At 39.1% G+C, this 19,187-nt stretch overlaps 1 protein-coding gene across 1 annotated transcript in view; it reads left to right on the top strand.

Annotated features, from left to right (window-relative positions):
* The window catches only part of LOC103350776 (alpha-fetoprotein), a 53,237-nt gene extending 34,050 nt beyond the window's left edge, over window positions 1-19,187 (top strand). Inside the window, exons 13-14 of the mRNA XM_008267758.4 lie at window positions 8,878-9,010; window positions 17,443-19,187. Of these exons, the coding sequence (XP_008265980.2) occupies window positions 8,878-9,010; window positions 17,443-17,487 (178 nt within the window). The 3' untranslated portion in view covers window positions 17,488-19,187. The remainder of the gene's footprint in view (window positions 1-8,877; window positions 9,011-17,442) is intronic.

The following is a 19,187-nucleotide window of genomic DNA, read 5'->3' as shown; positions in this document are numbered from 1 at the left end:
GAAATAGGCTGAGCTTGCCCAAGAATCTGCTGTGAGATCATGCAATGGGTACAGAGGTTGTTGAGCTGGAGTTTGAGCCCAAACTATCTGGCTCAAAGTGCATGTGATTAATTACCAAAATATGGCTGCTGCTGTGCCCTAAATCAAAGAGTTACAATAGTAGCCTCCACAATTTTTAAAATATGGTGCTCTTTATGTAAATGTTAGACACAGAAATGTGAAATATTCAGAAACAGCATCCCTGTTCCAGCAAATTCATCATGTACTCTTGTATGGAGAAAACAGTACTACAGAGATAGTTACTATTAGGATTTCTGGATATTCCTAGAAAGACCCATATTGGGAAACTGGGAAAGGCCAGTCTTGAAAAAACTTGCAGCTTTCCGTGATAGCGGTAAGGTATCTCTACTTATGCCTGCATAATTCTGGCTGGACAACACTCCTCAGTCCACAAAATACAAAACAAACAAGCAAGTAAAGTAGCTCCTGGAGGGGAAAGGAAAACATCAGTAAGATAATTAAGAGTAAGATAGAGCAAACAAAAGACATAGAGAAGTTTAAAGTAAAATAATTTAAAATAGAATAAAAATTATGTAGTTGAAATGTTAAAATTTAAAACAGCATATAAAATAGTATGGAAAATATACAAAGCAACATTTAAAGCATAAAATGGCCTTTAAATGGAATTATGGATGAATTTAATACAAATAAAAGATTGGCAGCATAGAAATGAAAAAGTGAAAACATGTTGATAGTACTGAATACCAAAAACAGGATGTAATAGAGTGGGCTTTTAGCCAATTACTTGCATTCTACATTAGGGTACCTGGGTTAAATCCCTAGCTCTGGCTCCTGACTCTAGCTTCTCTTGCATACAGATCCTGGGAGGCAGTGGTGATGCCTCAAGTGGCTGGATTCCTGCTCCTTCTTGGGAAACCTGGATTGTGTTCCTGGTTCTTGGTGTCAGCCCTGGCTTAGCTCTGGCCCAGCTTATGCTATTGCAGTCATGTGGAGAGTGAACTAGTGGACAGGAAGGTGTTCTCTCTCTGCCTCTCAAGTAAAGAAAGCTAAAATAATAGTATTTAAGATGACAAAAAGGTAAATTAAAAAGTAAAAAACCTAAAAGAGTATAAATACTATGGAAAATGTTTTAAAATAAAGGCAATGAGGTTGGTAAGTAGAGATACCAGAGTGGAGGAGGCAGGAGGAAGCTGGAGGGACAGAGCACAGCAAACAGATCATGTGTACCACGTGGTTGGTAGTGTGGTGGGGGTAGGGAGTGGTCTTGCTTACAAATGGCAGAGTCCCCTGTTGTGAACTAACTACCTTTTTATTTGTCGTGATCAGGATAGGTAACAGGACACCATGATATCTCCTGCCCTGAATTTCATTCCCAGACCTTTGGTTTCTAATCAAGGAAGACTCTTTTTTCTTACCTGTCCCCAAACAGTAGGGGATTTTCTTTGTTTTTAAATAACCAACGTGGGAAACTAACTGCAGGAGAAAGAAGACAGAAGTGAGGATTGATTGATTCCTGGAGTTTCTATTCTGTTCTACAGGTCTACATGTCTGTTTTTGTGCCAGTATCAGGCTGTTTTGATTATTTAACCGCAGTATGCTCTGAAATCTGGCATTGTGATACCTCTAGCTTTGTTTTTGTTGTGTAAGATTGTTTTTGTTAATCAGAATCTCTTGTGTTTCCATATGAATGTTAGCATCATTTTCTCTAGATCTGGGAAGACCGTCCTTGGTATTTTGATGGGGACTGTATTGAATCTGTAAATTGCTTTAGATAGTATGGACATTTTGATGATATTGATTCTTACAATCCATGAACACGGAAGATTTTTCCATTTTTAATGTCTTCTTCTATTTCTTTCTTTAATGTTTTATAATCTTCATCATAGATCTTTGACATTCTTGGTTAAACTTATCCAAGGTATTTAATTTTTGTAGCTATTGTGAATGGGATTGATCTTAAAAGTTTTTTCTCAGCCATGGCATTGTCTGTATATACAAAGGTTACTGATTTTTCTGTGTTGGTTTTATATACTGCCACTTTACCAAACTCTTCTAAGAGTTCCAATAGTCTCTTAGTGGAGTCTTTCAGATCCCTTATATATAAAATCTTGTCATCTGCAAATAGGGATAGTTTGATTTTCTCCTTTCCAATTTGTATCCCTTTGATTTCTTTGTCTTGCATGATGGCTCTGGCTAAAATTTCCAGGACTATATAGCAATGGTGAAAGTGGGCATCCTTATCTGGTTCTGGATCTTAGGGGAATGCTTCCAGCTTTTCCCAATTCAAGGATGCAATAAATTTCCTTGATTGTGTTGAGGAATGTTTCTTCCATACTTAATCTGCTTATGGTTTTCATCATGAAAGGATGTAGTATTTTATCAAATGCTTTCTCTGCATCTATTGAGATAATTATATGGTTTTTGTTCCTCAGTTTGTTTGTGATGTATCACATTGATTGATTTGCAAATGTTGAACCATCCCTGTATACCGGGATAAATGCCTCTTGGTCACTGTGAATGATCTTTCTGATATGTTGTTGGATTCAATTAGCTAATACTTTGTTGAAGATTTTTGCATCTATGTTTATCAGGGATATTGGTCTACAGTTCTCTTTCTCTGTTGTTTCTTTTTTTTGGTTCAGGAACTAGGGTGATACTGGCTTCATAGAAAGACCTTAGGAGGATTCCCTCCTTTAAATTGTTTTTAATAGCCCGAGAAGAATTGGAATTAGTTCTTTAAATGTCTGGTAGAATTCAGCAGTGAATTCATCCATTCCTGAGCTTTTCTTTTTGGGAAGGTCATTAGTGATTCAATCTCTGTTTTGGTTATTGATCTGTTTATGTTTTCTATGTCTTCATTAATCAATTTTGGTAGATGATGTCTCTAGGAATCTACCCATTTCTTCTAGATTTTCCAACATGTTGGCATATAGCTCTTTGTAGTAATTCCTGGTGATTTTTATTTCTGTGGTATCTCTTGTTACATTTCCTTTTTCAGATGTAGAATATTCAACTTATATTAGGAGAAAAGAGAACTTCAGATTTTGAATGAGCTAGCAGAAAACTCTGTCCTTTTCTTGAACCAGCTTTGGTCCCTTAGCAATACTTAATCATCTATAACAGACCACAGAAGCTTGAAATAGAAGCATGGAAACAGGATAATCCCATTGTGTAGGTCTGAAAGATCTATGATTTGATTTTCTCTGAGGTACCCATGATAGAAAATTTCTGTGATCTGGGACTTAAGCTCTTATGCTTTTATAGGTTGGCTCATAAATTCAACACCACAAGCAATGTTTCTGTGGGAAAATATGTTCTGAGGCAAATCCATGAAATTCAAATGAGAAATAGTCCGAATTTATGATCTTGAATAATTAATCTGCTAAAAACTGATAATTAGGTGTATTATTCAAAGGTGGTATAAACTGATTTGATTATACGCATATATCCTAATCACACAGACTTGAATGGTATAGATGCACAAACACGAGCAATGTTTTCTTTCCATAGTGATCATTAAGGTCTAATCTAGGATGAAAATTGAATATATAGAGAGTAGTTAGAAAAAATAATGCCTATAATTTCTAGTTCTTTTTAAATATTGATCTTACTATACTCTAAAATACAGGAGAATGTAAAGAGGAAAATTATAATCATTTAATTCCAACAATGCAGATATCCAGTATAAATACATATGCAGTATACAAATATGTAGGTATACCAGTGCAAACACCACAATTGCTATGGCTCCATCAGTCTTTGGTTCTAAGAGATTAATAGTGCAGGTTTTGTAGTCTCTTTCTATTACTGTTTACATGGAATCTCAGTTCCATCAATTATCTACAAAATTCTCAAGCAGGCACTTTATGGAACTCCTCTCACCCCCCATTCCCAATGAGTTGGCCAGATATGCTATCCGTGGCACCATTCCTGCCCCACTGAGGAGACATGTGCCCTCCAGGTACTCTGTCTCCTGCTCATCTGCAGATTGGATACTTTTATTTATTTAACTTTTATTTAATAAATATAAATTTCAAAAGTACAACTTTTGGGTTATAGCAATTTTCCCCCCATAACCTCCCTCCCATCCACAACCATCCCATCTCCTACTCCCTCTCCCATCCCATTCTTCATTAAGATTCATTTTTAATTCTCTTTATATGCAGATCAACTTAGTATATACTAAGTAAAGATTTCAACAGATTGCACCCATGACACACAAAGTATAAAGTACTGTTTGAAGACTAGCTTTACCGTTAATTTGCTTGGTACAACACATTAAGGGCAGATATCTTATATGGGGAGTAAGTGCACAGTGACTCCTATTGCTGATTTAATAATTGACACTCTTATTTATAAGACATCAGTGATCATCCGAGGCTCTTGTCATGAGCTGCCACAAACTGGACACTTTGAAAAGGCAAAGCTGGTTTATGTTTTGTCATGAAAAGAAGGTCATACCCCTCCATTTCTCCTGAATTATGCGCTTTGAGAGGATGCCATGGCAGAGCTGCTGGTGTTTTTATGATTTGCAGAACTTAGAAGTTACCCAATCCACACAGAACTCAGAAATGAGTCTTATGGAGGTTTCACTGGGGAACCACAGAATTACTCTTGTCCTCCACTGAGTGAGTCTTTTTCACTGAGTTGAAATTTGGGGTGTGCTTCTTGTCTGCTGGATGAGTCCTCACATGTGATTCTTTTTTTTATTTGACAGATAGAGTTAGACAGTGAGAGAGAGAGAGAGAGAGACAGAGAGAAAGGTCTTCCTTCCATTGGTTCACCCCCAAAATGGCTGCCACAGCTGGAGCCATGCTGATCTGAAGCCAGGAGCCAGGTGCTTCTCCCTGGTCTCCCATGGGGGTGCAGGGACCCAAGGACTTGGGCCATTTCCACTGCCTTCCCAGGCCACAGCAGAGAGCTGGACTGGAAGAGGAGCAACTGGGACTAGAACCCGGTGCCCATATGGGATGCCGGTACCACAGGCAGGGCATTAACCAAGTGAGCCACAGCACTGGCCCCTGCATGTGGTTCTTGATCCTCATGTCTTCTGGGGCAGGGGGAGGCTCTCACCACCAGTTGGTGATGTATGTCCTAAGGTTCTTCAGCAAGGTCATGGAAAATCTGTATTATGAAAAAACTATGCACAGATTTCAAAAAGTTTTACACCAAAATAAACTTATCTTTTGATTACATTTTTCATTTTTCAAGTCCCCTCATATTATTCCTAAGGAGTTAGAAACCACCATTACAGATGCAGTATGTATGGAACGGAGATGGAATGGAGATGAGATAGAGCCTTTTAAAATGAATATAGAAATCATAGCATGAGATAACAGACATGAAATTCTTACACATTGCCTGAAATACAGTAAATATTAATACACGTAAAAGACATTGACTGTTGACATTATTTCTTAATATAGCTTTTTAACAAATTAGAATTCATATATTTGCCACTAATTATTCCTCAAAATAGAATTTTAATGACTATGCACTCTTCTATTATATGAATTTAGCTATTCTTTATTGTTAGGCATGAAGATTGTCTTTAGTTTCTATTATGAATTGTCACAATGAATATTTTTGTATAGAAATCTTTGTCCTCTATCTAATTTTCCCTCAATTTCTAGGACTTGGAATCGGGGGTAACCATAGACTTAGTTAAAATCACCCAGCTTCTTTTTAAAAATAAGATTTATTTATTTTTTGAAAGAATTACAGAGAGAGAGATGGAGGGGTAAGACAGAGAGAGAAAGGGGGAGGGAGGGGAGATAGAAGGGGGGAGGGAGGGAAGGAGAGAAAGATAGAAAGAGATAGAGAGAGAGAGGAGAGACAGAGAGAGAGAGAGAGAGAGAGACTCTTCCATCCTCTGGTTCACTCATCGAATGGCCACAATGACTAGTGCTGGGCCAGGCCAAAGCCAGGAGCCAGGAGCTCCATCCAGGTCTCCCGTGTGGGTAGTAGTATCCCAAAAGTTTGAGCCATCTTCTGCTGCTCTTCCAGACACATTAGCAGGAAGCTGGATCACAAGTGTGACAGTGGGAACTCCAGTCAGTACTCATATGGGATGCTGCTATCTCCCAAGCATCAGGAACTGCTCTCCATTCCAATGTTGGCCCCCAAATTATCCAGCTTCCTTTGGCTTTGTCTCGCTGGCCCTCAGAGGTTAACAGCTTCACATGCTTCTCAAATTAGCCCCATCACAATGGTAGTTTCTGGAAAAGAAATCATGGGCTATGCTTCCCCATTATTTGTAGCTATGTGACTCTGCTTTGTCCTCATGGTTCTAATAGGGGATGTGAAGGTGTGGGTCACCACCTTCAGCTGGAGGTCCTTTTATTGTTTCCACTGGGTAGGTAAACTATGACCATCTGCTTCATCTGTAATTGTAGGGCCTGTGGGACCATCCTGGGAGCCAGAAAAAGCAGAGCCTTCCCTGTGGTGACTGTGTTGGCCACTGCCCAGGGCCTTCACTGGTATCACATTTGCCTTGAAGACATTGCTGTTGGTGGCAGTGGGGCAACAGAGGATGGGTGGCATCTCAGTTCTGGGGTCAAGTGACTCAGTTACCCATCCTGCTTTGTTCCAACTGTCCATGTCAAGTGTCCTGAGGGCAAAGTGCAATTGAACACGGTGTATCACCCCTCTCCCACTGGGCACTTTTCTTCTGTATCATCTCCAGTGGGTGACAACAGGGCACTTGAAGATAGGGATGGACATTGTGAACACCATGAAGACATCAAGCTATTTTCAAAGTCTTCAGTCTTTTTCTAACTTTTATTTAATGAATATAAATTTCCAAAGTACAGAATATGGATTACGATGGCTTTTTCCTCCCCATAACTTCCCCCCCACCCACAACCCTCCCCTCTCCCACTCCCTCTCCCCTTCCATTCACATCAAGATTCATTTTCAATTATCTTTATATACAGAAGATCAATTTAGCATATATTAAGTAAAGCTTTCAACAGTTTGCACCCACACAGAAACACAAAGTGAAAAATACTGTTTGAGTACTAGTTATAGCATTAGTTCACATTGGACAACACATTAAGGACAGATCCCACATGAGAAGTAAGTACACAGTGACTCCTGTTGTTGACTTAACAAATTGACACTCTTGTTTATGGCATCAGTAATCACCCTAGGCTCTTGTCATGAGTTGCCAAGGCTATGGAGGCCTTCTGAGTTCACCGACTTCGATCTTATTCTGACAGGGTCATAGTCAAAGTGGAAGTTCTCTCCTCCCTTCAGAGAAAGGTACCTCCTCCTTTGATGACTTGTTCTTTCCACTGGGATCTCACTCACAGAGATCTTTCATTTAGGTCACTTAAATTTTTTTTTTTTTTTTTTTTGCCAGAGTGTCTTGGCTTTCCATGCCTGAAATGCTCTCATGGGCTCTTCAGCCATATCCGAATGCCTTAAGGGCTGATTCTGAGGCCAGATCTGCCATTCTATGAGTCTGCTGTGTATCCCGCTTCCCATGTTGGATCGTTCTCTCCCTTTTTTATTCTATCAGTTATTATTTTCAGACACTAGTCTTGTTTATGTGATGCCTTTGACTTTTAGTCCTATCATCATGATCAATTGTGAACAGAAATTGATCACATGGACTAGTGAGATGGCATTGGTACATGCCACCTTGATGGGATTGTATTGGAATCCCCTAGCACATTTCTAACTCCACCATTTGGGGCAAGTCAGCTTGAGCATGTCCCATATTGTACATCTCTTCCCTCTCTTATTCCCACTCTTATATTTAACAGGGATAACTTTTCAGTTAAGTTTCAACACTTAAGAATAATTGTGTGTTAATTACAGAGTTCAACCAATAGTATTAAGTAGAACAAAAAAAATATTAAAAGGGATAAAGTATTAAGTTGTTCAGCAGTCAGGGCAAGGGCTGATCAAGTCACCGTTTCTCATAGTGTCCATTTCACTTCAACAGGTTTCCTTTTTGGTGCTCAGTTAGTTGTCACCAATCAGGGAGAACATATGATATTTGTCCCTTTGGGACTGGCTTAATTCACTCAGCATGATGTTTTCCAGATTCCTCCATTTTGTTGCAAATGACCGGATTTCATTGTTTTTGACTGCTGCATAGTATTCTATAGAGTACATGTCCCATAATTTCTTTAACCAGTCTACTGTTGATGGGCATTTAGGTTGATTTCAGGTCTTAGCTATTGTGAATTGAGCTGCAATAAACACTAAGGTGCAGACAGCTTTTGTGTTTGCCAATTTAATTTCCTTTGGGTAAATTCCAAGGAGTGGGATGGCTGGGCTGTATGGTAGGGTTATATTCAGGTTTCTGAGGAATCTCCAGACTGACTTCCATAGTGAAAGCCTTCAGTTTTTCTTTTTCTTTTTCTTTTTTTTTACTGGCAGAATGGACAGTGAGAGAGAGAGACAGGGAAAGGTCTTCCTTTACCGTTGGTTCACCCTCCAATGGCCGCTACGGCCGGCATGCTGTGGCTGCGCACCATGCTGATCCGAAGCCAGGAGCCAGGTGCCTCTCCTGGTTTCCCATGTGGGTGCAGGGCCCAAGCACTTGGGCCATCCTCCACTGCATTCCCTGGCCACAGCAGAGAGCTGGCCTGGAAGAGGGGCAACCGGGACAGAATCCGGTGCCCCAACCGGGACTAGAACCCGGGGTGCTGGTGCCACAGGCGTATGATTAGCCTATTGAGCTGTGGCACCGGCCAGCCTTCAGTCTTAAGAGTGGGAATGGTGAAAAGGCATGGGTGGTGTGGTGCTCAGGATAAAAAAGGCGGCTGTGCAGTCTTGCTTTCTAGAACTTAGGGAGTACTAGTGGTTTTTGTTTGTTTGTTTGTTTGTTTCTTTGTTATTTAGGTTCCTCAGCAACCTTGTGAAGCAGAAACTGTATGCATCAGAGACACAGTTTCAAGCCGTTTTGGGGAATTTTACTCATCTGGTGCAGGTGTGCTGCCGAACAGAGAAAAGTGAAATATGTTTTCAAGAAGAGGTATTCCTGTTTCCTGTTTGTTCTCTAAGGATTGTTAGGATTTATCAATGTAAAAGAAAAAAGGAGGAATGTTACTGCAAGAGAAATCCTTTCTCTATTTCAATTAAGTGGATTTAGAGAAAATCTCAGTTTAGGTGGATTGGAGTAATTAACTCTACTTGGTGTAGGATATTTTAGTATTTATGTGCACTTGAGAAAACCAGGAGAATTAGGCATGAATGGAGATGGGTACAACCCATGATGCTGGATGAATCATGAATGCTTAGATTTTGGGGTTAGGAGGAAAAAGGATGAGCTGAAGCCCTTTGGCAAAGTAGAAAAATGGCTTCCTTGGAAAAAATAGAGGAATTTTATAGAAATGGCCATTTAAAGACTTATTTGGGAAGACTGGAGTTTTGTTCAAGAAATTTCTAGGGTACAATCAGCAAGAATCACCAAATGTGGTTTAGGGATTAACTAGGGAACCAGATACAGAGGATTTCCTTGTTTCAGTGGGCAGACATTCATGAGAATAGAAGGTGAAGAACAGAGAGATGAAAAAACACGGCAGGAGAAAAGAGTGTCTGAATCCTCCCCAAACTAACCTCCAGAAGAACATTTTCTGTGATTTACTCGCAAATTGTCAACAAGTAGATGGGCTTTCGTGATAGTAAAGTGTGACTTACAGTTCTGAGAATCATAGAGGGATGCTGCTTGGTAACCTTGTGTAATTTCACCAAAGGGAATCAAAGCAGAGCACCTGGGATTGGCTTCTTTACCAGGGACATGACTTCAGGAAAAGAAACCCAGGCATTGTAGGTGATAGGATCTGTGTGGAGGAGTGCAAGCGTGAAGTTAAGAAAAATAGAGCAGTTTCATGCTTTTGCAAAACAGGCTGGGGCTGGTTTACTGTGGTTGAGTTTAGCGAAGCCCTGGGGGATATTTTCAAAGGTACTAATTTTCATGAATGCCTTCATCACCCACAGTGACTCCTTTCTACCCATTTAGCTAACCTGTACCTGTGCTTATGTGAGGAGCCATGTATCTATGGTCTAGCCAAGGGTAACAAACTATAGCCCCAGGTTAAACTAGCTCCCTGTCCTGTATATGTGTAGCAAGTTTTATTGGCAAATAGCCACACTCATTTATTTACAAATTATTAATGGATACTTCATTGCTGCAACAGCAGGCTCCAGTCCTAGGGCAGAGACTATATAAACTACAAAGGCCCCAGTAAACTGCTTGCCCAGTCCTGGACTAGCACACGACTAACATAGTCCACCTGCACTAGCGTCCTGTTGATTTATTTATTTTAAAGCCTTCTTTTCATAAAACCTTGAGAAATATGACTCCACCGGACTAACAACCCCATATCCAGTCAAACAAACACATCTGGTGAAGAGCCGTGTCAGTGAATTCCAAAGGAAGTATTCCTGGAGTGTCCTTGATCTCGAAACTCTAACAATTTCATTCAAGAGCATTCTCAGAAGATTTCTGTCTGCTGTTCTTCCTAGTTTGTTGTCCAACAGCAAAACTTAATTATTAAAAAGTCCAAATATTCTCTTTCTCTCTTTCCCTTTCTTCTTCATTTAGATTTTCTCCCAAAACTAAAGTAGAAAATAGAAGTTATCTGAAGATAATATTATGCTAATTTAAATGGACTAGAATTATTTCTTCAGATCAAAATGCTTATTATACATAATTCCGCACAATCTCTGAAGTTTGGTCAAGTTTACCTTTGCGTGATTTTCCTAAGACAATGATTCCTGACTCCAGTGAGCACCAGAAACAACTGGAAGGCTTATACAAACAGAACAAGTGTGTTCTGCTGCTAGAACTCTTGGTTTAGTAGATCTGGGGTGAGATCCGACTTTTACATTTCTAACAAGCTTCCAGATGATTCTGTTGCTCAACTGGGGACTGTACCTTAAGAACTACTAGTTTAAGGGAAAGGTAAAGAATCATAATTTTCCCCCACCCCTTCCAATATTTCCATTTATCTAACTCTTGGTGAGAAGTTGGGGTCAAGGATAGTAACAGAAATAATGAGACAATTGTAAAGTAACAGATTTATACAAGAAAATTAAGTAATTTGGGAATATTCAATGAGAAAGATTGAAATATTTAAAAATAATCCTAAGGTATATGAAACACTTGGCAAAAATAGTGGGAATAGATGATCAAAGTATTTTAGAACCTTATTTAAAATTTTGCATATTACTCTGGCTCTGTACTTCAGAAGGAGTCGTGGTCTGCTGTTGTAAAATGGAATAATTCTTAGTAGCTTCCCAGGAGTGTCCAAGGGACCTATTTATTTAATGAATATGAGGAGGCACAGCAGCCAGTAGCTCTTCCAAGGGCTGTGAGGGACTAGCTGCTTTCTTTTCTAGATAATACTGGTCAATTACTTGGGCCTGTTCTTCCTGTTGCAAGGGAGAGCAGGCAGGCTGGAAGTCTGTAGTTCCAGCCATGGCTATTGGGAGAGGAAGCATTTTTGGATAAGACAGAAAACATATTTTAAGAAGTAAAGCCATAATGAAGGCGAATTCTAAGGAGAAAAAAAGAATCAAAACCAATGTTAGGATGCTGGCAAGAGTATGAAAGAAATAAAAATGGGAGTAAAATAGAAAACTCAGACTCCTTCACCCACACAGGATGGAACAATGTAGGGTGTAGCCTATTCACCTTGTGTACGCCAGGCTGAATTTGGACTAGCCAAAAAGGGGCATCTCACATTGCACAAAATCATGTGTATTGAAAGTGGAAAATTCTACTTTCTCCTGGGAATTATCTCTTCCAGGTCAGTGAAGGAATGTAATTAAAGTCAAAGATGTTTATTTATCAACCAACAGAAAATTGAATGTAAAGTTATCATTATTTTATAGAAATCTGGACAAGTAAAGTTTTGCACTTAGTTGTGGTTTAATACATGTTCTTATGAAATGACTTGTTGAATGTAGTAGTTGATACTTACAATAAATCCTTAAAACTTGATGAGCTGACAAAGCTACTATAATATTGGGATGCATTTATGAAGAAATGCGGATGTGTTAATCCAGGTGATATTTATATTGAGCAAGTCATTCTGAGTTACTGTGCCCAGTTTCTTTGGATATGTTACATAAATTTTGCAGATGGCATAAGCAATATATGAACATGGTGAAAGTTTACACAGGAAAGCAGGGGGCATTCCTCATTTCTAAGAGATAACCAATTTTAAGTTTTTGCTTTTAGTTCTTCAGTGATCACCACACTCATTTTAATAACTTCTTAAACTACTACCATAACTTAAAGAATACAGTGCACTTATACTAACTTCAACCATCCTACCCAAGGACTCCCATTATTTTAAGTTAGAATATTGTTATTTTATATTCTATTTCTTGATCTTTCAACTTTAGTTACCATCTAATGTCTCTCCAAAATGTAATCAATATGTCTAAATTTCTTTGCAACCTTTGTTATCTTTATGCCATTTCTTTGATCTTGTCTAGATTTATACATCCTGCTTTGTGTACATGTTTATGTGCTTTGATAATAGGTTGTTGCTAAAAACCATAAACCATTAAATGGTATATTCAATAACATGATTGTGGGCCAGTGCCGCGGCTCACTAGGCTAATCCTCCGCCTTGCGGCGCCGGCACACCAGGTTCTAGTCCCAGTCGGGGTGCCGGATTCTGTCCCGGTTGCCCCTCTTCCAGGCCAGCTCTCTGCTGTGGCCAGGGAGTGCAGTGGAGGATGGCCCAAGTGCTTGGGCCCTGCACCCCATGGGAGACCAGGATAAGTACCTGGCTCCTGCCATCGGATCAGTGCGGTGCGCCGGCCGCAGCGCGGTGGCCATTGGAGGGTGAACCAATGGCAAAGGACGACCTTTCTCTCTGTCTCTCTCTCTCACTGTCCACTCTGCCTGTCAAAAAAAAAAAAATGATTGCTAAGAATATCATTTATAGCAATATCATGAGTAAATGTGAGTAACTGACCTTTAGGTCATCCTGTCTCTCATTCTGTATCTCTCAAGTGAGAATATGTCAGGATTTGGGGTGGGCATTTGGTACAGCAGTTAAGATACTGCTTGGAAGGCCCTTATGCTAAATTGGAGGGCCTGGATTTGAGTTCCAGACTGGCTTCTGATTCCAGCTTCCTGCTAATGTGCACCCTGGGAGGCAAGAGATGATGGCTCAAGTGGTTGGGTCCCTGCCGCCCATGTGGGAGATGTGGATTGAGTTCCAGTTTCCTGGCTTTGGTTTGACACAGCCCCTGCCATTGTAGGGAAATGAGAGTGAACCAGTAATGGGAAGACCCTGCTTGCTGTCTCTGTCTTTCTCTCTGCCTCTTTCAAATCAATGCTATGTTTATTTAGTTTTATGTATTTGAATTATGATTTCCTAGTACAATCTTCTCTCCTGGGAGTTTTTAGTTGCCTTTTCCCATTGACAAAACAGAAAGCACCTACATTCCACATACCCTGAAAATATTTCAGGTTCTATAATTCTTACAATATTATAATATATTTACAGTTTCTATAATTGAATATTCTATCATCTTAATTTTATATTTAGAGAAGTCCTTTCACTTTAGCTTTCAGTTTGGATTAAAAGTTATTTTTAGGCCTGATTATTGGTGGTCCAACTGGGGTTATTTTTCGATGCAATCCTGGTGAAATTTGACTATTTCTTTTATCTCATGTTGTGTTCTTTCATGGATTCTTTTAAGTTTCACTGGGCTATATCCTCCAGTTATTCTCTCTCTCACACACACACTTATATATTTATTTATTTATGTCATTTTATATACATATATATTTATGTAGTTTTTCAGAATGAATACCTAACAGATAAACTTTTTGGGTTCTTTCATTTTTAAAGATCATTTTGTTCATACATTAGGCCACTTGACTTCTTTAATTATTAATAATATTTCTGACTAACCTAAATAAAAATGAATATATTGAAGGCATATTAGCGGCCTCAAGAATCTGTGGAATATTTGGAAAATACCAGATAAAAAACAGAGCAGCCCAGAAATAAATGACTTCTTGGTTTTTTACTACCATAAATCTTTCATGTTTCTATTCTGAACTCCTGTTCTTCTACTTTGGTCAATATTGCCCTCAATTGATTTCTATTTTTTCCCTCCAGAAATTTATCAGCCTATTTTATTTTTATGTGACTTTTTTTTTAGAAAAGCATTGACAACATTTTATTCTCTTTTTGTATTTTTTTACTGATGGCATTGAGATTTCAGAAGAGGTGAGAGACAATGCATTTTATTTTTTTAAACCAAAAAACTTTTATTATATAGAAAGAAAATGAATTTTGATTAACATTAAAATTCTGGAAAAGACCAGCAAATACAAGTATAAAGCAAGAATTGAAATAGGACATTTAAGATGCATAAATTCAAATACAATAATTTTATAGGCAAGGGTGATTTATAGATTGTGAGATTTTCAGAGGACCAATGCAGAACAGGATGTTTATGTAATTTCAAAGTCCGACTCTCCAAACTTCTTAATTTTGGACCAAACAAAGTAACTTTTCAAAGGACAAACCTGGTAGGCTCCTCCTTAACCCAGTGAACAATCCTAGTATAATGACAACAGTTGTGGACAAACTAAACATTCTTTGCCTCCATATGGGATGTGGTAGAAAGCATACAGGACTAGTTATACACTGTTTCTGCCTATATGTTTCACCTAAATGGAATCATGAAGAACTTACCAGACAACTGCAGAATGTAGTGCTTTCAGCCAGAAAACTGACCCGTTGTGACCATCAATGACAACAAAAAGATGAGGAGCTACCTCTGGTTCAACAGGATTGAGGAAATGCAACAGTACCATTTCATCAGTTAGCAATCTTGTAAGGATACTTATGCCATTCAACATAATCTCCTTATAAACTTAGTCACATCTACAAAGTCTCTTTTGCATATAAGGTAATATGTTCTTAGGTTCTAGAGATTAATGAAGGGCATTTTTGTGGGGAAGTGGCTATCCTTTTTTTAAGAAAGCATTTATTTAATAAATATAAATTTCATAGGTACAACTTTTTCAATATAGTAGTTCTTCCCCCATACCCCTCCCACCCCCACTCTCATCCCACCTCCTACTCCCTCTCCCATCCTATTCTTCATTAAGAATCATTTTAAATTATCTTTATATACAGAAGATCAACTCTATACTAAGTAAAGATTTCAACAGTTTGCACCCACACAGACACACAAAGTATAAAGTACTGTTTGAAGGCAGTTTTACCATTAATTTTCATTGTACAACTCATTAAGGACAGAGGTCCTGCAAGGGAAGTTAGGGCACAGTGACTCTTATTGGTAATTTAACAATTAACACTCTTATTTATGATGTCAGATCACCTGAGGCTCTTGTCATGAGCTTCCAAGGCTATGGAAGCCTTTTGAGTCTACAAACACCATCATTATTAGACAGGGCCATAAGTAAAGTGGAAGTTCTCTCCTCCCTTTAGAGAAAGGTATTCCTTCTTTGATGGCCCTTTCTTTCCACTGGGATCTTTCATGTAGGCCATTTTTTGCCACAGTGTCTTGGCTTTCCATGCCTGAAATGCTCTCATGAGTTTTTTGGCAAGATCTGAATACCTTAAGGACTGATTTTTAGAACAGAGTGCTGTTTAGGGTGTTCAGACAACACATTTTAAAAGTCTGTTGGTAAATTATTATGCTTGGAGAGTATTCAGAATGTGAAAAGATTGAAGGCCATGTCACTAGGGATAGATTCTTAATATCTATCCCCAAGGGATAAACTGGTATAGATGACGTGTTGGCAGTCTTCCAACACTGGCATAGCAGGAGAAGAAATAAGAGTAGAAAATCTAGATTCAGTAGACTCAGCATAAGGAAGATATCTCTTCTTCTTTTTTCATCCTCATTTCATCATGAGTCATTTTTTTCAAAAATTCATTCATTTATTTTGAAAGTCTGAGTTACAGAGAGAGGAGACACACACACACAGAGAGAGAGAGAGAGAGAGAGAGAGAAAGAGAGAGAAATCTTCCATCCACTAGTCCACTCCTCAGATGGCCACAATGGTCAGTGCTGAGCCAGGCCAAAAGCAGGAGTGAGGAGCCTCTTCTAGGTCTCCTAGGTGGATGACAGGGGTCTAGGTCCTTGGGCCATTATCCACTACTTTACCAAGCCATTAGCAGAGAGTTGGATTGGAAGTGAAGTAACGTGGACATGAACTGGCACCCATATGGGATGCTGGCATTGCAGGCTGCAGCCTTACCCGCTACATCACAACACCAGCCCTTACATTTTTTAATGTAAGAAAACCTTGCATGGACCTTATCTCCAACCATCACCACTGTTCTAATTTTACACATCCATTTTTCATTATTAAAGAAGTTTTCTTAAAGGTGTTCCTCCTATCTTACCATATCCAGAAACATTTTATGAACAGAAACTGACCAAGGAACTGTGGGATACATGAAATCAGGAAGGACTGATATGCAGAAAGAAGAAATTCCATCACCATGTTTTGATTATAAGAAAATAGACTAGGATAAAACTGAAGGTCTTGGGTTAAGCTTATGGGGAAATTTCCCATGGACATTGATTTAAACATCATAGATTACCAAAGAAGCAAGGATATCCTAAACTCCAGAAGTATTGTTTCCTTAAAAATGGTTATATGGATTTTAATTTGTCTGAATAGTTTAGTATGGTATTATTTGCAAATGGGGAGGACTAAATTAATAATAGACTTCCAACCATTTTCTGAAGGATCTTAGGAGCTCCTAGGAGAGCAAGTGGATAATCCTCCATGGTGTGTATGTGTGTGTATACACATCTTAGAATGGTACTCTAACTGTCCCATTCCCACTTTTGCTAAAGAAGGTCTCACTTCTATCTATCCATCTGGGCTTCCACAGGTAATCTCTACTTGAATACAGACTACACAGGTAAAAGTCGAGGAAAACTACTGAACTGAGAGTATTGAGGTCTATGCCAGAACCCGCATACAAGGCATTCTGATTCAATGTTGCCCACATAGAAGGCACTCTGATTCGATGCCGGCAGATTTGTCTCCTTTGAATTCCTGTGCAAAGTGTGGAGTGACTTGTGGGGTCAGCCTGGAGCAGTTTTCAGACTCAATGCGGTGCTAATGCTAATGATCTTGTCTGTAGCCTGCAAGAAAAAACGCCTAAATTTTTGAGAAAAGGAAGCAAATTTTTAGTTCATTGCCAGTTGGGGGTTCTAAAAGTGGGAGAGGAATTACAGTTAATGGATCTCTAAGCTAAGGGAGTAGGCCTGCAGAAAAGCCCAAACACATGAGAAAATGGCCCATTAGAGTCCAGCCCAGGCATATAACAGCTAAGTCTGAAAGCTTTTCTATCTGGGGATCATAGCTATCTAGGTTTTTTTTCTTTCTTTTTCCCTCACAGATGTGCTTCTTTGCTTTTTTTTTTTTTCCCCTAGGGGTCCAAACTGATTGAAGAGTGCCAGTCTGTCTTGGAGGCCTAAATGATCCCAGGAAATGTCCAAGTGGGATCTTTGTGGAGATCTGCATTTATTTTTCATGAGCCATGAAACACAGGTTTAATATTCAAAAGAAGAGTCAACAAGATAATTTTTCAACTGCTCACAATGTTACTCAAGAGCAGGAGCCAGTCCACACTAAATCTCTCCTTTCCTACTTAATAGAGAAATCCTCTCATTGTCACCCTGGAAAATCCAGTCACACTCCCCATCTCCCTACAGGTTCTCTGCTTCTAAGGAGTAGCAACAGAAAGGTGAGAACCGTGGGCTTGCAAAAGCCTCTGGTGGCTGTACTGGGCTGCCATGGCTGGCTGGGAACTGGCTGCTCGGTTTCCATAGGGAGAAATACTCCACGCTTGGAGTCGGAGTTTCTGCCCATACTACTTCTGAAATAGATCCTTGCCAAGAGGAACAAGATGTGTTATAACTTACCTTTGGGGCTGTTTAACCTGCCTCCTCTGATGCTGGAGACCTGGTTGAAGCTCCTGGCTCCTGACTTTGTTCTAGCCCAATCCTGGCTGTTGCCACCATTTGGGGAGTGCACCAGAGGATGGAAGATCTGTCTCTCTCCGTCTCTCCTTTTCTCTCAGTAACCCTTTCAAAATATAAGTAAATAAGTCTTTTAAAACAAAGTTACCTGCGTAATTGTTTTGCCTTTCATTTTTAGCCTGTACATGTAATGCTGACACTGGGGCCAAGTACTCTTAATACATGTGTATTAATTTTAGCTTTAATATATGTGTATTAATTTTAAGAGATAATCAGTATTTTCCCTGGAAGGTCTGCCATAGGTGACATAAACAAACTTGTATTTGTAATTTGAATTTTTTTTATTTTTCCAGATTTTTTGGTGTAATAGGTAAAGTAAAAATCAGCACTTTTATTTGTCTTATTTTGATTTGCTAAAAATAAAGAATTAATGTGTATTATAATGCTCTTTATTTGATTTTAAATAATTGTTTTCCCTCAACTTATTCATATGCATTTCAAATTAAACACAATAAACATTTGTTTAGCGCCTAAAGCATTCAATATGCTGTGCTAGAAATTGCAGGGAATAAACATGTAAGAAATTCTAATAAAAGGCAAATTTCAAATTTCCAGTGTCACAGAAATTGTGGTGCACAGCAAGGGTTTGGAATCACACACTGTGGCAGAGACCCAGGAGGTTCGTGGAGGAAATGACCTTGGCCAAGGACTAGAAAGTGGGAGCCGTGGAACTGTGGTGAAATGTGAGCTGCCTCAGGAGACACTGAGTGACTCAATTTGGCTACTTTTTAAGACAAGAATTCAGTAGTTGTGGGTAGTAAGGCAGTGGAAGATAAGGCTGCTGTGGTGGTTGGGGACACACTGTTTAATTATAACAGCTAATGTTGATCATACACTCATGTGAAAAGTGCCAGCCTTTGCATGTATTATTCATGTAACTCCCACATGTGTCCAATAAAGGAGTTACAGCCAGCTCTCTGTATCTGCAGGTTCCACGTTTGCAAAAGCAACCAACAGAGGATCAAACATATTTAAGAAAAAAAGTATGCATACATTTTTCTTGTTAGTGTTTTCTAAGCAACAGTATAACGACCACTGATATAGGATTTATACTTTATTAGGTATGATAACTAAGCTAGAACTGATTTAAGTTAGTAAGCAGGAGGATGTGGGTAGGCTATCTGTAAAATATATGA

The sequence above is a fragment of the Oryctolagus cuniculus genome, chromosome 8 (genome assembly GCF_964237555.1).
Source record: "Oryctolagus cuniculus chromosome 8, mOryCun1.1, whole genome shotgun sequence".
Taxonomy (NCBI): Eukaryota; Metazoa; Chordata; class Mammalia; order Lagomorpha; family Leporidae; genus Oryctolagus; species Oryctolagus cuniculus.
Note: the sequence above shows the minus strand (reverse complement) of the source record. Positions and strands in the feature narration are given on the sequence as shown.